Source organism: Schistocerca cancellata, chromosome 7 (genome assembly GCF_023864275.1).
Source record: "Schistocerca cancellata isolate TAMUIC-IGC-003103 chromosome 7, iqSchCanc2.1, whole genome shotgun sequence".
Taxonomy (NCBI): domain Eukaryota; kingdom Metazoa; phylum Arthropoda; class Insecta; order Orthoptera; family Acrididae; genus Schistocerca; species Schistocerca cancellata.
In genome coordinates, this window is record NC_064632.1 from 65,903,003 (window position 1) to 65,924,859 (window position 21,857).

At 38.3% G+C, this 21,857-nt stretch overlaps 2 protein-coding genes across 7 annotated transcripts in view; one reads left to right on the top strand and one right to left on the bottom strand.

Annotated features, from left to right (window-relative positions):
* Positions 1-5,852, bottom strand: part of LOC126092382 (anillin-like) — a 137,312-nt gene extending 131,460 nt beyond the window's left edge. For 3 of the 5 annotated variants that reach the window (XM_049907943.1, XM_049907945.1, XM_049907944.1), the window contains exon 1: positions 5,671-5,851. In XM_049907943.1, coding sequence (XP_049763900.1) covers positions 5,671-5,688 — 18 coding nt within the window. In that variant the 5' untranslated portion in view covers positions 5,689-5,851. Of the gene's footprint in view, positions 1-5,670 lie in introns of all 5 variants that reach the window. The other 2 variants (XM_049907942.1, XM_049907941.1) reach the window with 1 other exon arrangement.
* Positions 5,853-6,135: 283 nt separating this feature from the next.
* The window catches only part of LOC126092384 (zinc finger MYND domain-containing protein 10), a 110,656-nt gene continuing 94,934 nt past the window's right edge, over positions 6,136-21,857 (top strand). For both annotated transcript variants that reach the window (XM_049907948.1, XM_049907950.1), the window contains exons 1-2: positions 6,136-6,317; positions 6,392-6,500. In XM_049907948.1, the coding sequence (XP_049763905.1) occupies positions 6,220-6,317; positions 6,392-6,500 (207 nt within the window). In that variant the 5' untranslated portion in view covers positions 6,136-6,219. The remainder of the gene's footprint in view (positions 6,318-6,391; positions 6,501-21,857) is intronic.

Sequence of the window (21,857 nt, forward strand, 5' to 3'; positions counted from 1 at the left end):
CATGTTGACTGTGTGTCAATAGACTGTCTTCTTCGAGGTAATTCATGATGTTCGAACACAATATATGTTCTAAAATCCTGCTGCATATCGACGTAAACGATATGGGCCTGTAATTTAGTGGATTACTCCTACTACTTTACTTGAATATTGGTGTGACCTATGCAGCTTTCCAGTCTTTGGGTAGGGATCTTTCGTCGAGTGAATGGTTGTATATGATTCTTAAGTATGGAGCTAATGCATCAGCATACTCCGAAAGGAACCTAATTGATATACAGTCTGGACCAGAAGACTCGCTTTTATTAAGTGATTTGAGTTGCTTCACTACTCCGAGGATATTTACTTCTATGTTACGTTGGCAGCTGTTCTCGATTAGAATTCTGGAATATTTACTTTGTCTTCTTTTGTGAAGGCATTTCAGAAGGCTGTGTTCAGTAAATCTGCTTTGGCAGTGCTGTTTTCGATTCTGCCCATACTAACTCACAAGAAGTATCTACTTCAATTTCCCAACAAGTTTCGATAGGGACTGATCCTACAGCACTGAACAGCTCTATGAATGTTGAACTCTATGTACACCTATAGATACATACAACAGTTTTGATGTTATGCAAGAAGCCCATAGCTAATGCTTTCAATTTCATTAAGAAATTGTATGGTAACACACTTACCTGCCAACATCACACTTCCGAACACTATAGAATAACTCGCACCATACTAAAACTGTGGCACATAAATCAAAATGCATAGTTTCATAGAACACATGTACAAGTATAAAACAGCACTAAATATGGCATTTTAACTTTGTAATTTAGTACCTTCCTAAAAATATTGTCAAAACACTGCGAGTCCTGTTTCTCTTTGTAACAGCACAGTAACAATTACAGTGGCAGCAAGAAATTAACATTTGGGATAAAAACAGCTTTTGCAAGGAAAAGAGAAGGCCTAATCAAGACTTAAAATGCAAAACGCCTACAAGCAATATTTCAATTTTCCCTCTGCAATAAAAAAAAACCAGCAAGACTCAACTCTCTCCTTCCCATGTTACAACTGAATATCAATCCATCTGCAGAGAATCTTCCAACAGCTCAGTTTCACTCCTGAATAGAGAAAGCAACATACAAGCCATCAACAGTTCTGAGTTGACTAAAAAATGATTACAATGTATGATTTCCATTGATTTGTGTAGGTCTGCTTTGGATTAACCAAAAGCCTTCAGTGACAACTGATAACCAACGCACAATTAAAAGCAATTGTCACCATCAAGACTGCATTAATAGAAAGTATAGAGACAACCCAACATGGACAATTGATGACTGAATGAGAACAGTATCAGCAAGTCATGTTTATTGCTGATAATACTAATCTCTGTTTAAAAATAATTTGTAAAAGGAATGGGCATTTTAAACATCGATAGACTCTCTCAAATACTTGACTTTGAAAAGTTGGCAAGTTTTCATTGTTACTGTTGGTAAATGTGAAATCAAGATTTTTAGACATCATTTCCAACTTTTACTCCTCTAATCAGATGTTTCAGCCCTTCTGGAAGAGAAAGAATTGCACCTCATATTTACTTTTGTGGTAATGAGTACAAAGTGCTTTACCAAATGCCCACCTGTTTTCTATGATTTGTGTAAGGGGGTGGGAGCCCAGATTTAAGTGCAGTTGCTTTGGTTGGAAAGTATTTTTTGTTGTTTTATTTATTTTTTATTGCTCTCTCTCTCTGTGTGTGTGTGTGTGTGTGTGTGTGTGTGTGTGTGTGTGTGTGTGTGTAAATCACTGATGATGTAAGTTTTCACGAATTTTGGGGTTTTTCTTGTTACTGTTTGGCAAATGCACTGTACTGTGGTTGGTAGGTATTACAGATCTTACCATCATGGAATAGGTTACATTTTTTATATTACTTATGCAAGTGAGTTTTGGTTTGTTGTATTGTGAACATTATTTTAGATAGATAGGGTAAGTGAAGATCTGGATAATGTATTTGATGATTTGATTATGTTAGTGTTTGGTGCAATGGGCATAGGTATAGCTGGCAGATACATCATATGAAATTTGCGGTACTGGGTTTTAGAGCTGTGTGTGTGGGTCCCTTATATCAAGGGCTTTTTTTTTAGCTATATACATCAACTGAAATTTATGATACCAACGGCTTCCGTTTTTGCAGTTTTTGGTTGTATTAACTTACAGGGTGCAAATTTCATGTGCTTGATTTTTGGATTAATATCTGTTCTGAAATGGTGGCGTTACTTTTTGTCTTCTATTTAGTTGTCCCCGTCCAAAAGCCTCTACTTCCCGCAGCTGTCCCATTAGTTTAATTTATTGCTGGAATTAAATATTTCGCATCTACCATCTCGAAGATGTCACAGATCAAAGAAGATGGGTGAAACTGCAAGTTCCAGTTTTCCTTATGAACATTAGGAATGTACATGATAAACATAAATGAACAGAAGCTTTGCAGCAAACCTAATGTGAAGCACGAATATGTTACTCATATTCATTCAACTGCTTCAAGTACTTACCGAAGCGAAGCATTAGTGGTTGATTTGCTGGAGGAATCATTCTGGTCCCTGCAAGGAGCACTTTAGGAAAACTAAGTCTAAATCAGGAGGGATAGATGGCGACAGAGCCCAAAAATGAGTAAAATGGAAAGAAGTACGGAGTGGGGAGGTAGAGGAAATGGTACAGCACGACAGCCAAATTACTAAAACTCTGGTAAGGGTGACATGCACTGAAGATTTCTTGGCACTACACTACAAAACAGACCCAGCTTTATGATTACTAATCACATATGTCCATATCTTGTGTAGTCACAATACTAAATTTATACATAATCCCCACAACTCCGCATATTTCTTTTAATTAAGAGATAGTATTGGTGTGTTTCCATGTCAAGTGGTTTAAATATCCACACTCCACCATTTCAGATTTGGCTTAAGTACGGTGTGCACATATGCTAAACAGCAAACATGAATTTATATCTACACACATACTCCGCAAGCCACTGTACAATGTGTGGCAGAGGGAATCCTGTTACAGTCTCAAATAGAATGAGGGAAAAATAACTGTCTATATGCCCCTGTATGAACTTTTAATTTCTCGTATCTTAGCTCTGAGGGCCTTACGCGAAATGTATGTTGGTGGTAGCAGAATCGTTCCGCAGTCAGCTTCAAATGCCGGTTCCCTACATTTTCTCATAGCGTTCCTCAAAAACAATATTGTCTCCCCTCCAGGTATACCTATTAGAGTTCCTGAAGCATCTCTATAATACTTGCGTGTTGTTCGAATCTACTGGTAACAAATCTGGCAGCCAGCCTTTGAAATGCCTTGATGTCTTCCTTTAATACGACCTGGTATGGATCCCAACCATTTGAGCAGTATATAAACACAGGTCGCATTAGCATTGTTTATGCAGATCCACACTTTCACAAAATCCTCCCCTATAAATCAAAGTAAATGATCTGCCTTCCCTATAACAATCCTTACATGCTTGTTCCGTTTCATATCACTTTGCAATGTTATGCCCAGATATTAAATGCGATTGCGTCAAGCAGGACACAACTAATGCTGTTGTCGCCACTGCAATTTCTTCAGATGCTGGTGTGTTACTGCTTTCACTGACCATTTACCAAGTTCAACAATGAAACTGTCAAAGGCAACAGGTTTCTTAATTAGTTTATTTTTCTAGCATGCCTCATATGTAATTTCTGCAGATTTATCTGCTACGTCTTCCAGGCCACGTGTCTGTAAAGACAGTCCTCCCTTTCCTGAGCAGTCACCACATTCTTGAAACAAACAAGTTTCTCACTTTACGCCACAGACTTCTAACGACTTGACATGCCCAACCAAGTTGTCATATGTAATGTGCTCCAGTAAGTTCTTCAAAGTTACACACACACAAAGAGACATTTCTAAGTGAGTGTGGAACTACCCACTTAGGTCGTAGCGCATAAAATTTTGATCTTCCAATATGTGAAGTTGGATGGTTGCTCTTATAAATTGCAAAAGTATCTTTAATACTTTTCACTTTAACATAATTTTGACCTTCATCTATTACATTTATCGTGTCTTTTTTTATTGGCACTCTGGTGACAACAGTCCCTTTTATCTTCCAGATAAAAGACTGCACTACGAACTTGAGCTGCTTCTACAGGATGACCATACTAGGGATCTGGTCTTCCAAAGCCTTCTTTTACAGACCTCACATTTTTCGATTTGTCTACCATGTACTTTGATAATGATGGAACGTGGTTCAAAATGGTTTTCTTTGAAAATGTCTCTGGAATAATAGTTAAAACTTGCACCTTTTCACTGTAGGATGCACAATATTCGACAGCTGAATTGATATTTGTGAAAAATTCCTGGCCAGTGGTGCAAGGGTGCTTTGGTTCATTTTCTTCTGAAGATGAAATTTCTACTTTGAAGAGTGTGGACAGTTTTACTTTCTTGATGGACAGAGCTTATGACTCAGCTTCACTGACCACAGTTTCTTAACAGAACTAACACCTACCTCTGTAGTTGACTGATTCAGGGTATTTAATTCTTCCTCCATTGATGCAAAATAGATTAGCAGATGCAGTTCTCTAGAGCTAATCATTACTAAAATTGATGAGAAATTAACACCAATGGAGCACTAATGTAGTTGTGTCATGAATGGCAGCTTGGGAGTGAGAAAGACAATCTAACCAAACAAAAGGTTGCGGAGTGGAAGACTGCTATATTCTGCAAAAGTTTGGAAACCTTTATTAAGCAATCCACCAGCAGGACTGGGGACCTACAAAACATTCCTCGCACACAACTGGACTTTCTAGGCTGTCGGCATGTCCCCATAGTGATTCAGACGGTAGTGTTATATATATATATATATATATATATATATATATATATATACTGGTAATTGCAAAATCCATCCCAGACCATAAAAACTTTTAATTGAGCCTATATTGTGACATTTTTAAAATACTGCTTTTTCTGATACTCCAAATTGTATATTTGCACGAGAAACTTTGCTGCACAAATGTATATTTTCTAGGAAAAAAGCATTTGGGAAAATTTTGGGCCTTGTAGAGAAAAAGATGTTCTTTCAAATAGCAGTTAACTGAAGTGTGGATCTGGTGTGCATGGGTTCAAAAATCACTTAGCCTACTTTGGTAGAAAATTTGTTTCCGGGTAACTTCACTCCTTGGAAGCGAGAAATTTTAAAATCTTCCATTGGACGATGTTTGGTACAGAATTCCCCCGTCATAAAATATTTTCCACAATCGACAAAAGCAACCGCTGGAATGCTCGTGCAAGGATGCACATCAAAACTATAGAACAGAAATGTGTACGCAGTTTTCGTCACATGGAGCATGTAGATCAACAAATCACTGCTGCTTAAATGTTTGTAGGTTCGCTGTGTATACAGTCATTGCTTCGTAGATCTCAATTTCTGGCATATTTAGGTGTCATCTACAGTTGCTTCTGGTCAATATCAATAGAAAGCAGCAATTCTAGAATACTGGAATTCAAGCGTTTTCGATTGTAAAATTTAAAATATATATATATATATATGCACTATAAATGAAATTTGAAAATACAGCCTTGAGACTGTTGAATCTTGTATTACTATTTTACATTATGGGAAATGCCCGTCGGTGTAAACAGACTTGACATATTCCTCAAAATAACAGTTACCTGAGTAAAAGGATCCATTATTGTTTATCAACACGTTAAATATCTGGGTGACTATATCCTCTACAAATTCAAACAACGTTTCTTAGCTACACATCACACGTCGTTAAATTCTAAACACATAAACCAAGCCCTTACACTGCTCTGTGCTCTCCCATTTCGAACTCAAATCAGTATTTAACCGCCGCTAGCTTATCATTGGCCAACGTATGAAACGTGAGGGAACTTTTAGTAGTGACCTTAGATTCAAATAAGTATTTTGAGTGTAAAAATTTAACTCAATTTGTCATCCACCGAGAAACCTTCAAAGAACCTAATTGTACATTGGAAATTTATCCCATTTATGAAATGAAAAGAATTATCGTTAAAGGAGACGTCTGGTTATTTTATTTAGGTAATGTGAACTCCCGATGTTGGCACATCGCATGTATTACCATAACAACAGTTACCATGGAGGCAAATTCAAAACCTATTACGAAGTAAACAAACTCAGTGCGTCGACGAGTCCAGAAGATACGATTTATGGATACTGCCAGTCGTTTACAGTAACAAATGGCCGAAAGTATAAATTATATCATTCACCCCGGTGAAATAGAAACCTATGTTAGCTACCTAGAACCGACTAATATTGAAGAACTCGGTTCAAGAAGGTAAATTTCTGCTATCGTCTAACAGCATAATTTCATTTCCTCTACGAAAGTATTAAAAAGTTTTCGATTTACAGATGGTTCGAAATCCACGAGAGAATCCAAAAATTACATCAACAAAGTATTTTAGAAGCCGGTGAGATGCGTGAAGAAACGGTGAAAGATACGTTGATATCTTACGGTAAAGTAAGTAAAGCACGTTTTATACAATAACTCAAAATATATCCATTGAAGAAAGTAATTTTAATGTGCCTCCTGTTGTTTTTCACTCATTATTCCCCATAAAATTCAATGTTAGAAAGGCCAATTCCATTCCCCACTCAATCTGTAGGCGCACGTCAGCTTTTCTCAGAAACATTACAAGTAAAGTTATATTATGGTGTTCAATATTTCCGAATGAATAAAATAATACATTTAAGTGTTGCTGGAATAAACACACACATTGTACTCAAAAAATGAACTTATAATGTGTCAGTCATGGAGAATGTGATATTGGTTTGCCGAAAGAGTAGCTGTCTGTTTGTCTATTATACCTGTAATGCTTATGGAAAAGTAAAACTTAATGTTCTGAAATATGCTAGAAGACTATAATGGGAATATCTCATTACACCACTTAAGATTTGTCCTCATCCCATTCTCATAAGAATGCACACTGTAATTGTTCTAATTTGTCTACGAGGCCCAGAAAGGATTGATACAAAGTATATTCCTAGATTACAGAATGGTTGCTGATTATTTTCAAACCTTTGCCAGTTCTGGTTTTACAACAATTCAGTGACACTCACCTGTGAGTCTGAAATGCGTGGTGTTGCCCTTTCTTTGTATGCATTCAGCACAGTATACATTAGATTAAATTCAGTTTTTGTTTCATAGTTCCAAAAATGACATGATTCTTATGGGTGTGAAACATGCCAGAAAGAATAACATAAAACACTTGAATATAGTACCTACTACACTGATCATTTGTCAGGAGACTGTCAAAATAGGTGAATACATTACAGTAAACCGGAACTACTAATATTTATAGAATTAATACACTGTCAAAATGAAACATTGTTATGCACTTTTAATAAATTTAACATACACAAAATACCTAATCTTGACTGTTGTGGCCAAGTGTTGTCAAAACTGAAATCTAACAGTCATTTTTACTTAACCTGGTCTAACAGTCCCTGTTAAGATATTCATCTATAGAGTAGAAGGAGTTGCCTATCAAAAAGTCTTTCAAATTCTGTTTAAATCATGCTTTACCTGGAACCAATTTTTTATTGGTTGCTGGCAGTTTAATGAAAGTATGTGTTCCTGAATATTGGACCCCTTTTTGGACCAAGATAAGTGACTTTAGGTCTTTATGTAGATTGTTCTTATTCCTACTTCTGAAACTACGAACTGAGCTATTGGCTGGAACCAGAGATATATTACTTGTAACAAATTTCATTAAGGAATAAATATATTGAGAAGTTGTGGTTAGAATACAAAGTTCCTTGAACAGATTTCTACATTATGTTCTTGAATTTGCACTACAAATGAGTCTTTTACACACTTTTGCATGCTAAAAACTTTTACTCAGTTTGACGAGTTACCACAGAATATGATCCCGTATGACATAATAGAACGAAAGTAATCAAAGTATGCAAATTTTTTTATATCTATATCTCCTACATCTGGCATCATTCTCACTGCAAATACAGACTTGTTTAGCTGTTTCAGCAGTTCTGTGGTATGCCTTTCCCAGCTGAATATATTATCGAGTTGTAATTCCAGAAATTTAACAGTGTCAACCTTTTCGATCTTCACGTCTTCATATGCTATGTGCATGCTTATCAATGAACTGAAGTCTGCCACCTACCTTACCTAAGAGTGATTGTATACAATATTTACTTTTATATTTCTACACGTTGTTATACCTAGGTATTTAATGGGTTGTCTGATTGCACTTGTGACTCATTGATGATGTAGTTATAGGATAAAATGCTTCTGCATTTTGTGAATTTACAACTTTTTGTTTCTGGACATTTTAAAGCAAGTTGCCAATTTTATCAAGCAATCACTGGATATCTGTGCAGTTATATTCAAGTAGATCTCATCATAGAGAACTGCAGCATCTGCAAAAAAGTCTGAGGTTATTGTTAATATTGTCTTCCAGGACATAAATAAATAAATAAATAAATAAAGGACATTAATATAAAACATGAGCAAAAGTCTCAACATACTTCTCTGAGGCATGCCTGAAGTTAGGCCTACTTCCACACTTGTTGAAGACTCTCCATCCAAGATGTGTCGCTCCCTCCCTATTAACAAATTCTTTATCCAGTCACAAACTTTGATACTTCACATAACCATATTTTTGTTAATAGCATTGGGTGGATTAGCACTATTTCTTGACTGCTTTCCAGAGGTGTTTCCACTTAATTGCAATTCACCAATTGTTTGATCCATTGTCTTCAGTAGGTGAGAAAAGTCGAGTTTTACATAACCTATGTTTTTGTGATCAATGACAGTTTTCACAGAGAAGGTCATTGTGTCCCATGTTCCAGATACCTCATTGTGTTTGAGCTCCACCAATTTTAATGATTTAAGCTTGTTTCTCAATGCTGCTGTTTTTAATATCTCTTGGATATATAAAATGATAGGCCTATTGACCCTTTGTTGTTACTGTTACTCTCTGGTGGTTGTGTGTTCATATATGTGCAGTGGTTGTAGTGTATGTACTGGCTTTCCATTTAATCAAATGTCCTTTTACAATTATTTCATGTCAATGCCAAAAATGTTCAACAAAACGGTTATGAGCCAAGGACCAGGTGTGAAAGCAATGTTTTAGAAGTGTTAAAAATAAAAAGTGTACATGGAAATCTGGAGTCGGTTTGTAAGTAAGTTACATGTGTGTCAATGATTTTTGTTTTCAACTTTTTGTTGAATGATCATCTGTGCATGCAGAAACGGGTATTTTTTTTCATTCAGACCTAAAAATGAACGGTACACCATCATTTGGACTTACAGCAGTTTGAAAGTTCATTGGACACAAAAATTATGCAATGTGGAAATGTGCATATTTAGTCCATAACAATGTGTGGGATGTTACAGAAAACTCTCCTTTGGACCCAACGAAACTGGAATATTCTTGGAAGAAAAGAGACATTCCCAGATTCTACTCTTCATTGACAAGACAAATTATTCTAGACAAGGAGCACGAGTACAGAAGCAGGAGCTTGGATAGTCTTGGAAAAAGCAATTGAAACTCTGGACTATTGCGAAGAATGAACTTGCTTAGAACATTAATCAGTATCAAATTAGATAAATGCAGTTTGATAGATGACTACTGTGGCTGAACTGTAATGACTGTGTTTAACTTAAATGAAATGAAATTCCCAGTTAGTGGAGAGTAGATATGAACTTTGCTCTTGGCTAGATGACTTGATCTTTCGGGGCCTGTTAACCTGTGATTATGGTACTTGAAAACAGTGGCACACATCCCATTGGTTAATCTATTAAAGTAAAACTATTATTAGATGTGAAATATGAAGATGCAAAACGAAATGAAAACCCAGCATTATATCTAAACACTTTATTAACTGCTACAAGTGCAATAGAATTTCTGTAGCAAGGTTGAGAAAGGAAATATAGCTAGAAAACAGTCAGAACACAAGAAACCCTTTATAGCAGCAGAAAGGGAGATTTGGTATTTAGATTCCAGAGCTTTGACTCACATCACCTTAGGTTAGTTAGGTTTAATTAGTTCTAAGTTCTAGGGGACTGATGACCTCAGAAGTTAAGTCCCATAGTGCTCAGAGCCATTTGAACCATTTTTAGAAGTGAGGTTTCTTTGTTACTATGAGAACCAATAAACTTCCATCATGAGTGGGCTTCCATTATATCTGTTCTAGGTAGTTTCCAGAGAAGACATTTAGTAAAGTATCGCAATATGTATAGTCACTCACATAACTTAAAAAACTATAGGCTAAATTATACCAACCGATTGTTCGGTGATTAAAGTCTCCTCCAGTGATGAAAGCATGATTGAGAAGTATTCATACTAGCAAACTGAGATTTTCTTTAAAGTTTTAGGTTTCATCTGGAGTAGTGCGGGGGGGAGTGGTGATTGGTAGAAAAGCCCATCCTTGATACTGAGTCTTGCCGAAACAATTTCTCATGCAGCTTCAATATTTATCTTGATGGATTTGAGTTCTTGTCTGTTACAACAAATACACCATCTCCATTTCCCATTAGCATACCATTTCAAAATATACTGATGTGGGAAAAAAAATCGCAACACCACAAAATAATTAATGTAGAGTAATGACATTTTTGGAATCCATTTGTTTAGGATAACATATTTAAGTCGTTAAAATAGCAAGATCACAGGCTAGTGTAAGTGTGATATACGCCATTGCAAATGTGAAATGCTGATACATTAATAAATGGTGTAACCACCAGAATGTGGAATGCAAGCTTGCAAACATGCATGCATTATGTTGTATGTGTGCCGGACGTCAGTTTGTGGGCTGGAGTTCCATGCCTGTTGCACTTGGCCAGTTAATACAGGGTCAGTTAATGCTGTTTGTGGATGCTGCTGGAGTCCCATATATGCTCAGTTGGAGACAGATCTGGTTATTAAGCAGGCCAAGGGAACATGTAGACACTCTATAGAGCATGTTGGGTTACAACAGTGGTATATGGGTGAGCATTATTCTGTTGGAAAACACCCCCTGGAATTCAGTTCATGAATGGCAGCACAACAGGTTGATCACCAAATTGACAAACAAATTTGCAGTCAGGGTGTGTGGGATAACCACGAGAGCACTATCATATGAAATCACATCCCAGACTATAACTCCAGTTGTAGGTCCAGTGTGTCTAGCATGCAGATAGATTAGTTGCAGGCTCTCAACGGGCCTCCATCTAGCCAGCAAACGGCCATCACTGGCACAGAGGCAGAACCTGCTTGCATCAGAAAACACAACAGACCTCCACCCTGCCTTCCAATGAGCCCTCATTTGACATCATTAAAGCAGCAAATGGTGGTGGTTTGGGGTCAGTGGAATGCTACAGTTTGACTCGGAGTTGTCCTTGAAGTAACTGTTTTGTAACAGTTTGTTGTGTCACAGCTGAAATTGCTGCTGCAGATACAGTATGATGTGCCTGAGGCATATGCCAAACACAATGCTCTTCCCTCTCAGTGGTGTCACGTGGATGTCTGGAGCCCAGTCTTTTTGTGACCATAGATTCTCATGCCAGCAATCATATACAGTGGCTATCTTCCTGCCAAGTCTTTCTGCAATATTGCAGAAGGAATATCCAGTTTCTTGTAGACACATTACACAATCTCATTCAAACTCAGTGAGGTGTTGACAGTGGCATCTTTGTTGCCTTAAAGGCATTCTTGACTAACATCAACTCACCATGCCCGATCTCTAAGGTAACTAATGCATAAGACCATTACTACATGGATTTAAAGCAAACCTGATGCATCCTTAAAGTGGTGTTTCTAGCAACACTCTTATGTGGCTGGCACAAAATTTCAGTAGATGTTGATTTTAACCAAGAACGACCCCTCTCTGAGTTTTGGGTTTTAGCCATTTTTCTGTAATTAGTATTCTAAATCTGTCCTCCGCAAACCACTATTAGGTGCTTGGCAGAGCATATGTCCCACTGTACCAGTTATTAGCGTTTCTTCCTGTTCCATTCACATATGGAGCACAGGAAGAATGATTGACTGAATGCCTCTGTGTATGCAGTAATTATTCTATTCTTATCCTCATGATCGCTATGTAAGCAATACATAGGGGGTTGTAGTATATCCCAAGAGTAATCATTTACAACTGGTTCTCGAAAGTTCGTTAATAATCTTTCTTGGGATAGTTTACATCTGTCTTCAAGAGTTTGCCAGTTCAGTTCCTTCAGTATCTCCATGACATTCTCCCACAGATTAAACAAACCTGTGATCATTTGTGCTGCCCTTCTCTGTATACATTCAGTATCCCCTGTTAGTACCATCTGGTCTGGGTCCCACACACTTAAGCATATTCTAGGATGGGCCTCATGAGCTTTGTAAGCAATCTCTTTTGTAGACTGATTATATTTCTCCAGTGTTCTACCAATTAACTGAATGAAGTCTACCAACTACTTTACCCATGACTGAACCTATGTGATCATTCCATTTCATATCCCTAGAATGTGTTACACCCAGGTATTTGTATTAGTTGCTCGATTCCAACAGTGACTCACTGATGTTTTAGTCATAGGATATGATGGTGTTTTTTTTTTTTTTTTTTTTTTTTTTTTTTTTTTTTTTTTTTTTTTTTTTTTTTTTTTTTTTTTTTGTGAAGTGCAAAATTTTATATTTCTCAACATTTAGAGCAAGTTGCCAGTTTCTGCACCACACTGAAATCTTATCAAGAGCTGACTGAATATTTATGCACCTTCTCTCTGATACTACTTCATTATAGGTAACTGCACCATCTGCAAAAAGCTGATTTTACTATTAATATTGTCTGCAGGTCATTAATATACAACATGAAGAGCAAGTAACTCAACATACTTCCCTGTGACACAGTCAAAGTTACTTCTGCATCTGACTATCTCCATCCAAGATAACATGCTGTTTCCTCACTACCAAAAAGTACTCAAACCAATCACAAATTTCACTTCATACCCCAATGTGATCGTACTCTTGACAATAAGCATAGGTGAAGCTCTGAGTCAAATGCTTTTCAGAAATCAAGAAACATTGCATCTGCCGGGTTGCCTTAATCTAAAGCTTTCAGTTTGTCACATGAGAAAAGTGCGAGCTGGATTTCACATCATCAATATTTTTGAAATCCATTTCAGTTGACATTGAGGAGGTCATTCTGTTCAAGGTACCTCATTATGTTTGAGCTCAGAATATGTTTTAAGTTTCTATAAAGAATCAGTGTCAAGGATATTGATGGTAGTTTTTTTTTTTTAATCACTATTCTTCTAGTAGACGGGTGTGATCTGTGCCTTTTTCCAAGGACTGAGCACAGTTTTTTGTTGGAGGGATCTACGATAGATTATAGTTAAATGAGGGACTAACTCGGCCACAAATTCAGGATAGAATCTGACAGGGATTCCATCGGGGCCTAGAGCTTTGTTCAGTTTTAATGATTTCAGCTGTTTCTCAACACAATGTCAGTAATATTTATTTAATTCATCTTCTCAGTGCTATGACGATATAATTGGGGCAGTGCTTCTGGGTTTTCCTTTGTAAAGGAACATTTGAAAATGGAGTTAAGCATTTTAGCTTTTGCATTGCTACCCTCAGTTTCAGTTCCTGTCTCATTCTCTAGGGACTGGACACTAACTTTGGTGCCACTAACAGCCTTTACATACAACCAGAATTTCTTTGGATTTTTTAAAATGTCATGACAATATTTTGCTATGGTAGTCATTGAAGGCATCACAGATTGCTCTCTTGACAGCCAAATGTGTTTCATTCAGCATCTCTCTATCTATAGCCCTACACTTTGTTTACACCTATTATACAGTTATCTCTGTTTCTTTAGAAGTTTTTTTACAGTGACTGTTTACTATGGAGGTATTATGTGAGTTCCACTTTTTGCAATAACCAAATTAAAGTATTTAGCCCAAAACTACTAGTACTTTTGATGTCTGAAAAGTCATATAAAATTTGGAGAGACAGTTTGCTAAAAGTACAGATTTTGACTGGCTTTGAGCAATTATTACAAATTTTCCATGTGTGAAACGCTAAAACGATCCAATTATTTTGTGTGTTGCTTAGAACCTGTATGCCAGATTTCCATATTAGATTGATAAATTATTGAAGTACTGATTACATTCTTTGATTCTATAGAAATTTTACTCATACAATGTCTGCTACAAACCATCAGAACATTCTGGATTTAATAGAATTAGTGCAGTGAGTGAATATAACGACTTGTGATTAATGGACACCATAATAAGTAAGTGGTGACATATAACTAGAACATGAAAGCCAGCTTATGAACTTTCATACTTCTTCAGATCCCACAAGGAGCATACAGTGTACTCATCCCACAGAGCGCTCGCAAAACTTTTGTGATTGTATGATGTAAAAATCTCCTTTTGTGTGACTTCTGTTTATTGATGGAGGTAGAAAAATTCTTGGCTACTTAATGAGTGAAAAATAATTTAATAATTTCAAAAACCAGATACGCCCACAACTTGAGGATGACTCTTAATGTAATCTTTAGTCGCAGCAACACAAAATGGATTGGGATTAGGCGAGAGAGGTACAAACATGTTATTTCCTGATGCCATATTTATGATTATGGTTAGTTTTACGAGCTAGAAAAAAAGATACCTTTCTCACTTTAGATCAGTATGTAGGAGCCAGATGGCTTATCTGATGAGCTGACCTGGAGAAAACTATTATTCCCTTTTTTGTTTTGACCATGAAATCAGAAAGTTAAGGACTGCAAGCTCTTGAAAAGTGCGAGAATTGTACTCACTTCAATTTTACGTCCGCTCAAGTGGCCATTTTGACACAGTCCAACCCAGCCAGGAATTAATCCATTTTCACTTACCTCCTATCAATGCCTTGATGAACAGCTAAACTCCTTTGGCTTCTCTGTAGTAAAACGTGCCACAGGACAATAATAATTGTGTACACTGTTTTCTTCACTGGAATGGTTTTTATTGATTAATGAACAGACACACTCATCTTCACAAGCTCTACTCAATGCTAATAAAGTACATATAACAGAATGTGACAAAACAAGATCAATCTCAACATATCTCCTGTTTTTCCACAGAGATCATAATATTCTGTCTGGCACCAAAGTTATTTACTGTAACTCTTCAGCGCATGCCGAGTATTGGGACCCAAGTCATTGGCAGTGCCGGCCGGTATGGCCGAGCGGTTCTAGGCGCTTCAGTCTGGAACCGCGCGACTGCTACGGTCGCACGTTCGAATCCTGCCTTGGGCATGGATGTGTGTGATGTCCTTAGATTAGTTAGATTTCAGTAGTTCTAAGTTCTAGGGGACTGATGATCTCAGATGTTAAGTCCCATAGTGATCAGAGCCATTTGAACCATTTCATTGGCAGTACTTCTTCCTTCCCTGTGCTGCAATCTTACTCTCTGACTGCATCTTTTCTCAGAGTTGATTTGTGGAACAAATTACCTGCAGACAACCGAGCTTGTCTACAGTTCACCAATATTGTTTTCTCCCACTTATCAGCTTTTTTCAAAACCTTTTATTACCACACTCATTTCAGTTAACTCATGTTTGTTCCTCGCATCTGGGTTTGACATCCAGATTTTCAACATCATTTAGAAATGAGGGCCATTAGGGAACGTCGCCAATAACCAGCATGGTAGGCTGTCCATGTGAGGATGGGCGTTCATCAGCTACCAGCACAGTGGTAGTCCCCTGACAACACAGGGAATGCATTATTTTACTTACCCACACATACTGAGGAGTAAGTGCCAGTTTTTTTATGGAAGGGGGGCACAATGATTCCTGGTAATGACCATAGCTATTGCTATGACTCAGTGGCACCGATGGGGAGAGTCCTCAATAGGAATAGGCAGCATCATGGTGGATATCTTACATTGTTAAAAGACCCAAGTTATTAGTGCTTGCTGTGAAGCACCAGCAGTCTCTGCAGACGGGTCTGAATGTGTGAAAGTAGATGTCCGTGGCATCACAGGGAAGCAAAATCAAGTAAACTGCAGGAATTGGGTTTCACCTAGACTAACAGAGGGTCCTTTCTAACTACTAAGCCTATGTATCTTTGTAGATAATATTGTAACTATATTTGAAGAAATCTCTTTCCTCAGTAACCAGTTTTAATCAAAACAGTGACTCCTACCCAGTCTTAAGTATTATTCTCTTCCAGTAACCTGTGTAACATGCATGTCACCATAATACCGTATAGAAGCACGAAGATGGTACAGGGTTTCATTTGTCACTGGGACTTAACACTATTGATTGATGATGAATTATACAAAAAATTGGAGGAGCAGGGGGTCCACTTCATATGCTGGTGTATGTGAGGGCCGAACAGACAACAGGGTTGATGCCAGAGCCTTTATCCCTGCTTTTGAGGGGGTTCGTTTCCTGACAAAGGAAAAATTGTCATCTACCATTGTGCTGTGAATCTCTATTTCTCATCCCCAATGCAGTGTTTTAACTATCAATGCTTTGGCTATATCTTGCCAGTCTATGAACAACCCAAATTGTGGAGACTGGTTAGCCGCTTCACAGAAACTCCTCTTGTGAGCAACCACCAGCCTGTGTCAGTTGCAGAGATGATCACTCGCCCCCACCCCTCTTCATCCCTACCATGCATTCTTCAAAGTGTGCCAACTTAATTAAGCAACATAAAATCCAGGAGCTTTCTGATCACCTCTATTTTGGAGCCTGGAAATATATACATAAAAAACAAAGATGCTGTAACTTACCAAACGATAAAGCGATGGTATGTTGATAGACACAATAAAAACACACAAACACACACACAAATTTCAAGCTTTCGCAACCCAAGGTTGCTTCATCAGGAAAGAGGGAAGGAGAGGGAAAGATGAAAGGATGTGGGTTTTAAGGGAGAGGGTAAGGAGTCATTCCAATCCCGGGAGCTGAAAGACTTATCTTAGGGTTCCTTTTTCCCCCCTCGTCTGTGAGAGATTTTTTGGCCAAAAACAACATGACAATCACGCCTCAACCACCATATTCACTGGATTTGGCCCTCTGTGACTTTTTCCTGTTCCTAAAACTGAAGAGACCTATGAAAGGACAAAGATTTTCAATGACTGAGGAAATAAAAACTGCATCATTGGAAGTACTCAAGGCTGTACCAAAAAGTGCTTATGAGAAGTGCTTCAAGGATTGGAAGAAGCATTGGCACAAGTGTATTGTATCTGAGGTGGATTACTTTGAAGGGGACAACATGAACATTGATGAATGAATAAATATTTTTTTCATAAAAATATAAAGTCATCTTACTTTTTGAACACACCTCATATTTACCCCATCACAGGGCACTTGTGTATCTTGAGATGGCCTCTATAACATGACCAATATCCCTCCCCACCTCCCCGTCCCCCCAACCCCTTTCTCTCATACATTGGGACATTGGGATACCCTGTAGAGAAATACTGTGTCGTCTGGTAAGGATCTTCTGGTTCACCAACTTCTTTCCACTACTGATCTGTGAGGGGGTTGGAACAGCTGAAGCACATCCTCTGACAGGACTTTGATTACCTATGATCATGGACCTGGACTGAGGGACATCCTACCCGAGACCCTTCCTACCCCTCCTAAAGTGGTGCTTTGTTGCTTGCTCAATCTCCACAACATCCTAGTCCATCCCTATGACAATCTCAACTCCTTGCCACAAGGATGATAACCCTGTGAAAGACCCAGGCGCAAAACCAGCCCGATCTTCCCATCTACGAGGTGCATTCAAGTTCTAAGGCCTCCGATTTTTTTTCTAATTAACTACTCACCCGAAATTGATGAAACTGGTGTTACTTCTCGATGTAATCGCCCTGCAGACGTACACATTTTTCACAACGCTGACGCCATGATTCCATGGCAGCGGCGAAGGCTTCTTTAGGAGTCTGTTTTGACCACTGGAAAATCGCTGAGGCAATAGCAGCACGGCTGGTGAATGTGCGGCCACGGAGAGTGTCTTTCATTGTTGGAAAAAGCCAAAAGTCACTAGGAGCCAGGTCAGGTGAGTATGGAGCATGAGGAATCACTTCAAAGTTGTTATCACGAAGAAACTGTTGTGTAACGTTAGCTAGATGTGCAGGTGCGTTGTCTTGGTGAAACAGCACACACGCAGCCCTTCCCGGACGTTTTTGTTGCAGTGGAGGAAGGAATTTGTTCTTCAAAACATTTTCGTAGGATGCACCTGTTACCATAGTGCCCTTTGGAATGCAGTGGGTAAGGATTACGCCCTCGCTGTCCTAGAACATGGACACCATCATTTTTTCAGCACTTGCGGTTACCCGAAATTTTTTTGGTGGCGGTGAATCTGTGTGCTTCCATTGAGCTGACTGGCGCTTTGTTTCTGGATTGAAAAATGGCATCCACGTCTCATCCATTGTCACAACCGACGAAAAGAAAGTCCCATTCATGCTGTCATTGTGTGTCAACATTGCTTGGCAACATGCCACACGGGCAGCCGTGTGGTCGTCCGTCAGCATTCGTGGCACCCACCTGGATGACACTTTTCGCATTTTCAGGTCGTCATGCAGGATTGTGTGCACAGAACCCACAGAAATGCCAACTCTGGAGGCGATCTGTTCAACAGTCATTCGGCGATCCCCCAAAACAATTCTCTCCACTTTCTCGATCATGTCGTCAGACCGGCTTGTGCGAGCCCGCGGTTATTTCGGTTTGTTGTCACACGATGTTCTGCCTTCATTAAACTGTCGCACCCATGAATGCACTTTCGACACATCCATAACTCCATCACCACATGTCTCCTTCAACTGTCGATGAATTTCAATTGATTTCACACCACGCAAATTCAGAAAACGAATGATTGCACGCTGTTCAAGTAAGGAAAACACGCAAATTCAGAAAACGAATGATTGCACGCTGTTCAAGTAAGGAAAACGTCGCCATTTTAAATATTTAAAACAGTTCTCATTCTCGCCACTGGCGGTAAAATTCCATCTGCCATACGGTGCTGCCATCTCTGGGACATATTGACAATGAACGTGGCCTCATTTTAAAACAATGCGCATGTTTCTATCTCTTTCCAGTCCGGAGAAAAAAAATCGGAGGCCTTAGAACTTGAATGCACCTCGTAGTACTTCCTATTCCAGTCCTGGAACAGGTTTATCCTACCCTATCAAGGACCGGGCTAACTGTGAAAGCAGCCATGTGATTTACTAGCTCTGCTGGAATCACTGCACAGCTTTTTGCATTAGCATGACTACCAACCCGGTGTCCAACAGGATGAATGGCCACAGCCGAACTGTGACCAAGAGCAAAGTAGACCACCCTGCAGCACAACATGCAGCTCAACATAACACACTTGATTTCAATGGCTGTTTCACTACCTGAGCCATTTGGATCCTTCCCTCCATCACCAGCTTTACTGAACTGCACAGATGGGAGTTATCCTTACAACACAGTCTCCACTGCCTACGGTAACTACTCCCACACCATCCACCCAATAGTTTCCACCCCCTCTGACCTATCATCTCCTCCCCATTCTCATCTCCCACCTTGTTATTTGCCACCATCTGTCAACGTATCCTGCTGTCTTTCCTCACTCCTCTCCTTTTTTCCCCACCTCTCTGCTCAACAACTTCCTGACACTGCATCTGTTGATATTCTAGTCCCTGTACACTCCACCAGACAGCATTCGTGTCTCTCCCCACCTGTACACTACTATCCCTTCCCCTTCCCTGCCCCCTCCAGATTTCTGTTTGCATCCCACATGCATTCTGGTCCAAGATGCTGGAGTTTGTGGTCACGTGTGCATGAGGTGTGCTTGCTTGTGTGTGTGAATGTTTCAGTTTCAGTTTCAGTTTATTGAGCACCCGTTTTATCATGTACAATGATATGGGATTTGTCATATGTTACATGCAGAAAAAATATGAATAACAACATATTATGTAAAAACTATCAGTGAACAATCTGAATTAAATAAAGGGCCTATGGGCAAAACAATTATAGCTTACTTGATATAAATTTGTAACAATATAGGACACAAATAAGTTACATATATTCTGTGTATAATGGGCAGCAACAAGAAACAATGATTATAACACTCTATATTGACAGATTAATTAATTTTTGTGTGTACATAAGAGTCTACCCCACGACACAAGTTTGTATATGAGTAACTTATAAGATAGGTGAAGGCACGCTATCTTTCTGAAGAATTCATATATTCACTAACACTGTAAAAACTATTACTGATTAACATTCTTTTGAGTTCACTTTTAAAACTGCTCAGCTGCTGAATCCTTTTTATTTTTAAGGGAAGAGCACTATAGAGAATTTTTGGGTGGTACATTGCACTCTCGTTGTATTGGGCTTTCTTATGCACTTCTCTGTGAAATTCATTACTCTGTCTTGTTGTATAGTCATGGAACTCGCTGTTCAAAGAAGAAAACTGGGGGTGAGACTTCAGAAAGCATATACTTTCATAGATGTAAATGGATGGAAGAGTCATGATTTTATATTCCTTGAAAATTTCCCTACATGGATCTCTAGGTGCAGCTCCTTTTATGATTCTTATCGCTCGTTTTTGAATAATAAAGGAGCGTTTTGCCTGACTTGAATTGCCCCAAAATATGACACCATATCGCAAAAGACTATGCATAAATGCATAATATGTACACAATACTGTTTGATCACTGCAGCAATTTTTGAGCATTCTAAATACATAGCAACATTTACTTAACTTTTTATTGAGCACATCTATATGCTTGTCCCATTTTAGATGCTCATCTAACCAAATTCCTAAGAATTTTGTATTTGGCGTTTGTAGTATATTCTGTTGGCCTAGCTTCACAGTTATATTGGGCTTCATATTATTTGAAACATGTCTGTAATTCATCCATAATGTTTTTTCCTCATTCACAAATAAACTGTTGTCCCTGAGCCATTTACTTGCTTCAACTGTTGTTGTTTCAATTTTGCTGTTAAGGTCAGTCTCATTCTGAGCTTTAATAAGGAGACTTGTATCATCAGCAAAAAGTACACAATCAGCTTGTGTTAAATAGTTTGGCAAGTCATTTATAAAGATCAAGAACAACAGGGGTCCCAACACCGAACCTTGGGGCACCCCATAACTAACTTCCTTATAACCAGAAAAGTATGACTTTCCATCATGAACTATTTCTACTTTCTGGGATCTGCCAGATAACTATGACTTAAACCATGCATGAGCAGTACCACGGAGTCCATAGCAACTAAGTTTTTCGAGCAGTAGTTTATGATCAATAACGTCAAAGGCCTTTGATAAATCTAACAAGACCCCACAATTTACTTCATTATTATCAATGGAATTTAGGACAAGTTTTAGAAAGTTGTATATAGCTGTTTCAGTTGATCTATTCTTTCAAAAGCCATTTTGTTCGTCGACCAATATTCCACTTTTTTTTAGGAAAGTAGAGAGTCTTCCATACATTACTCTTTCTATAATTTTTGAAAAACAAGATAACATTGATAAAGGCCTGTAGTTTTTTACATCATAATGATCCCCATTTTTGTATAATGGTTTTATAATTGATTGTTTCAGCTTTCTAGGGAAAGTGCCAGTACTGAAAGATGCATTAATTATATCTACAAGAAGAGGAGAAATATATCTGCTGTGTTTAATGATTTTGTCTGGAATGCCATCAGTGCCACAGGATAATTTATTTTTTAGTTTGCTGATGGCATTCTCTACCTCATGTACTGTTACAGGATACAAAAACATAGTTTCGGAATTCAATGTGATGTTATGACTGATGTCTGTACTACTTTGGGTTTGTATGAGGTTTTGAACTACACTTGTAAAATGACAGTTGAATATATTGGCAATTTGTAATGGATCATTTATAGTTTTG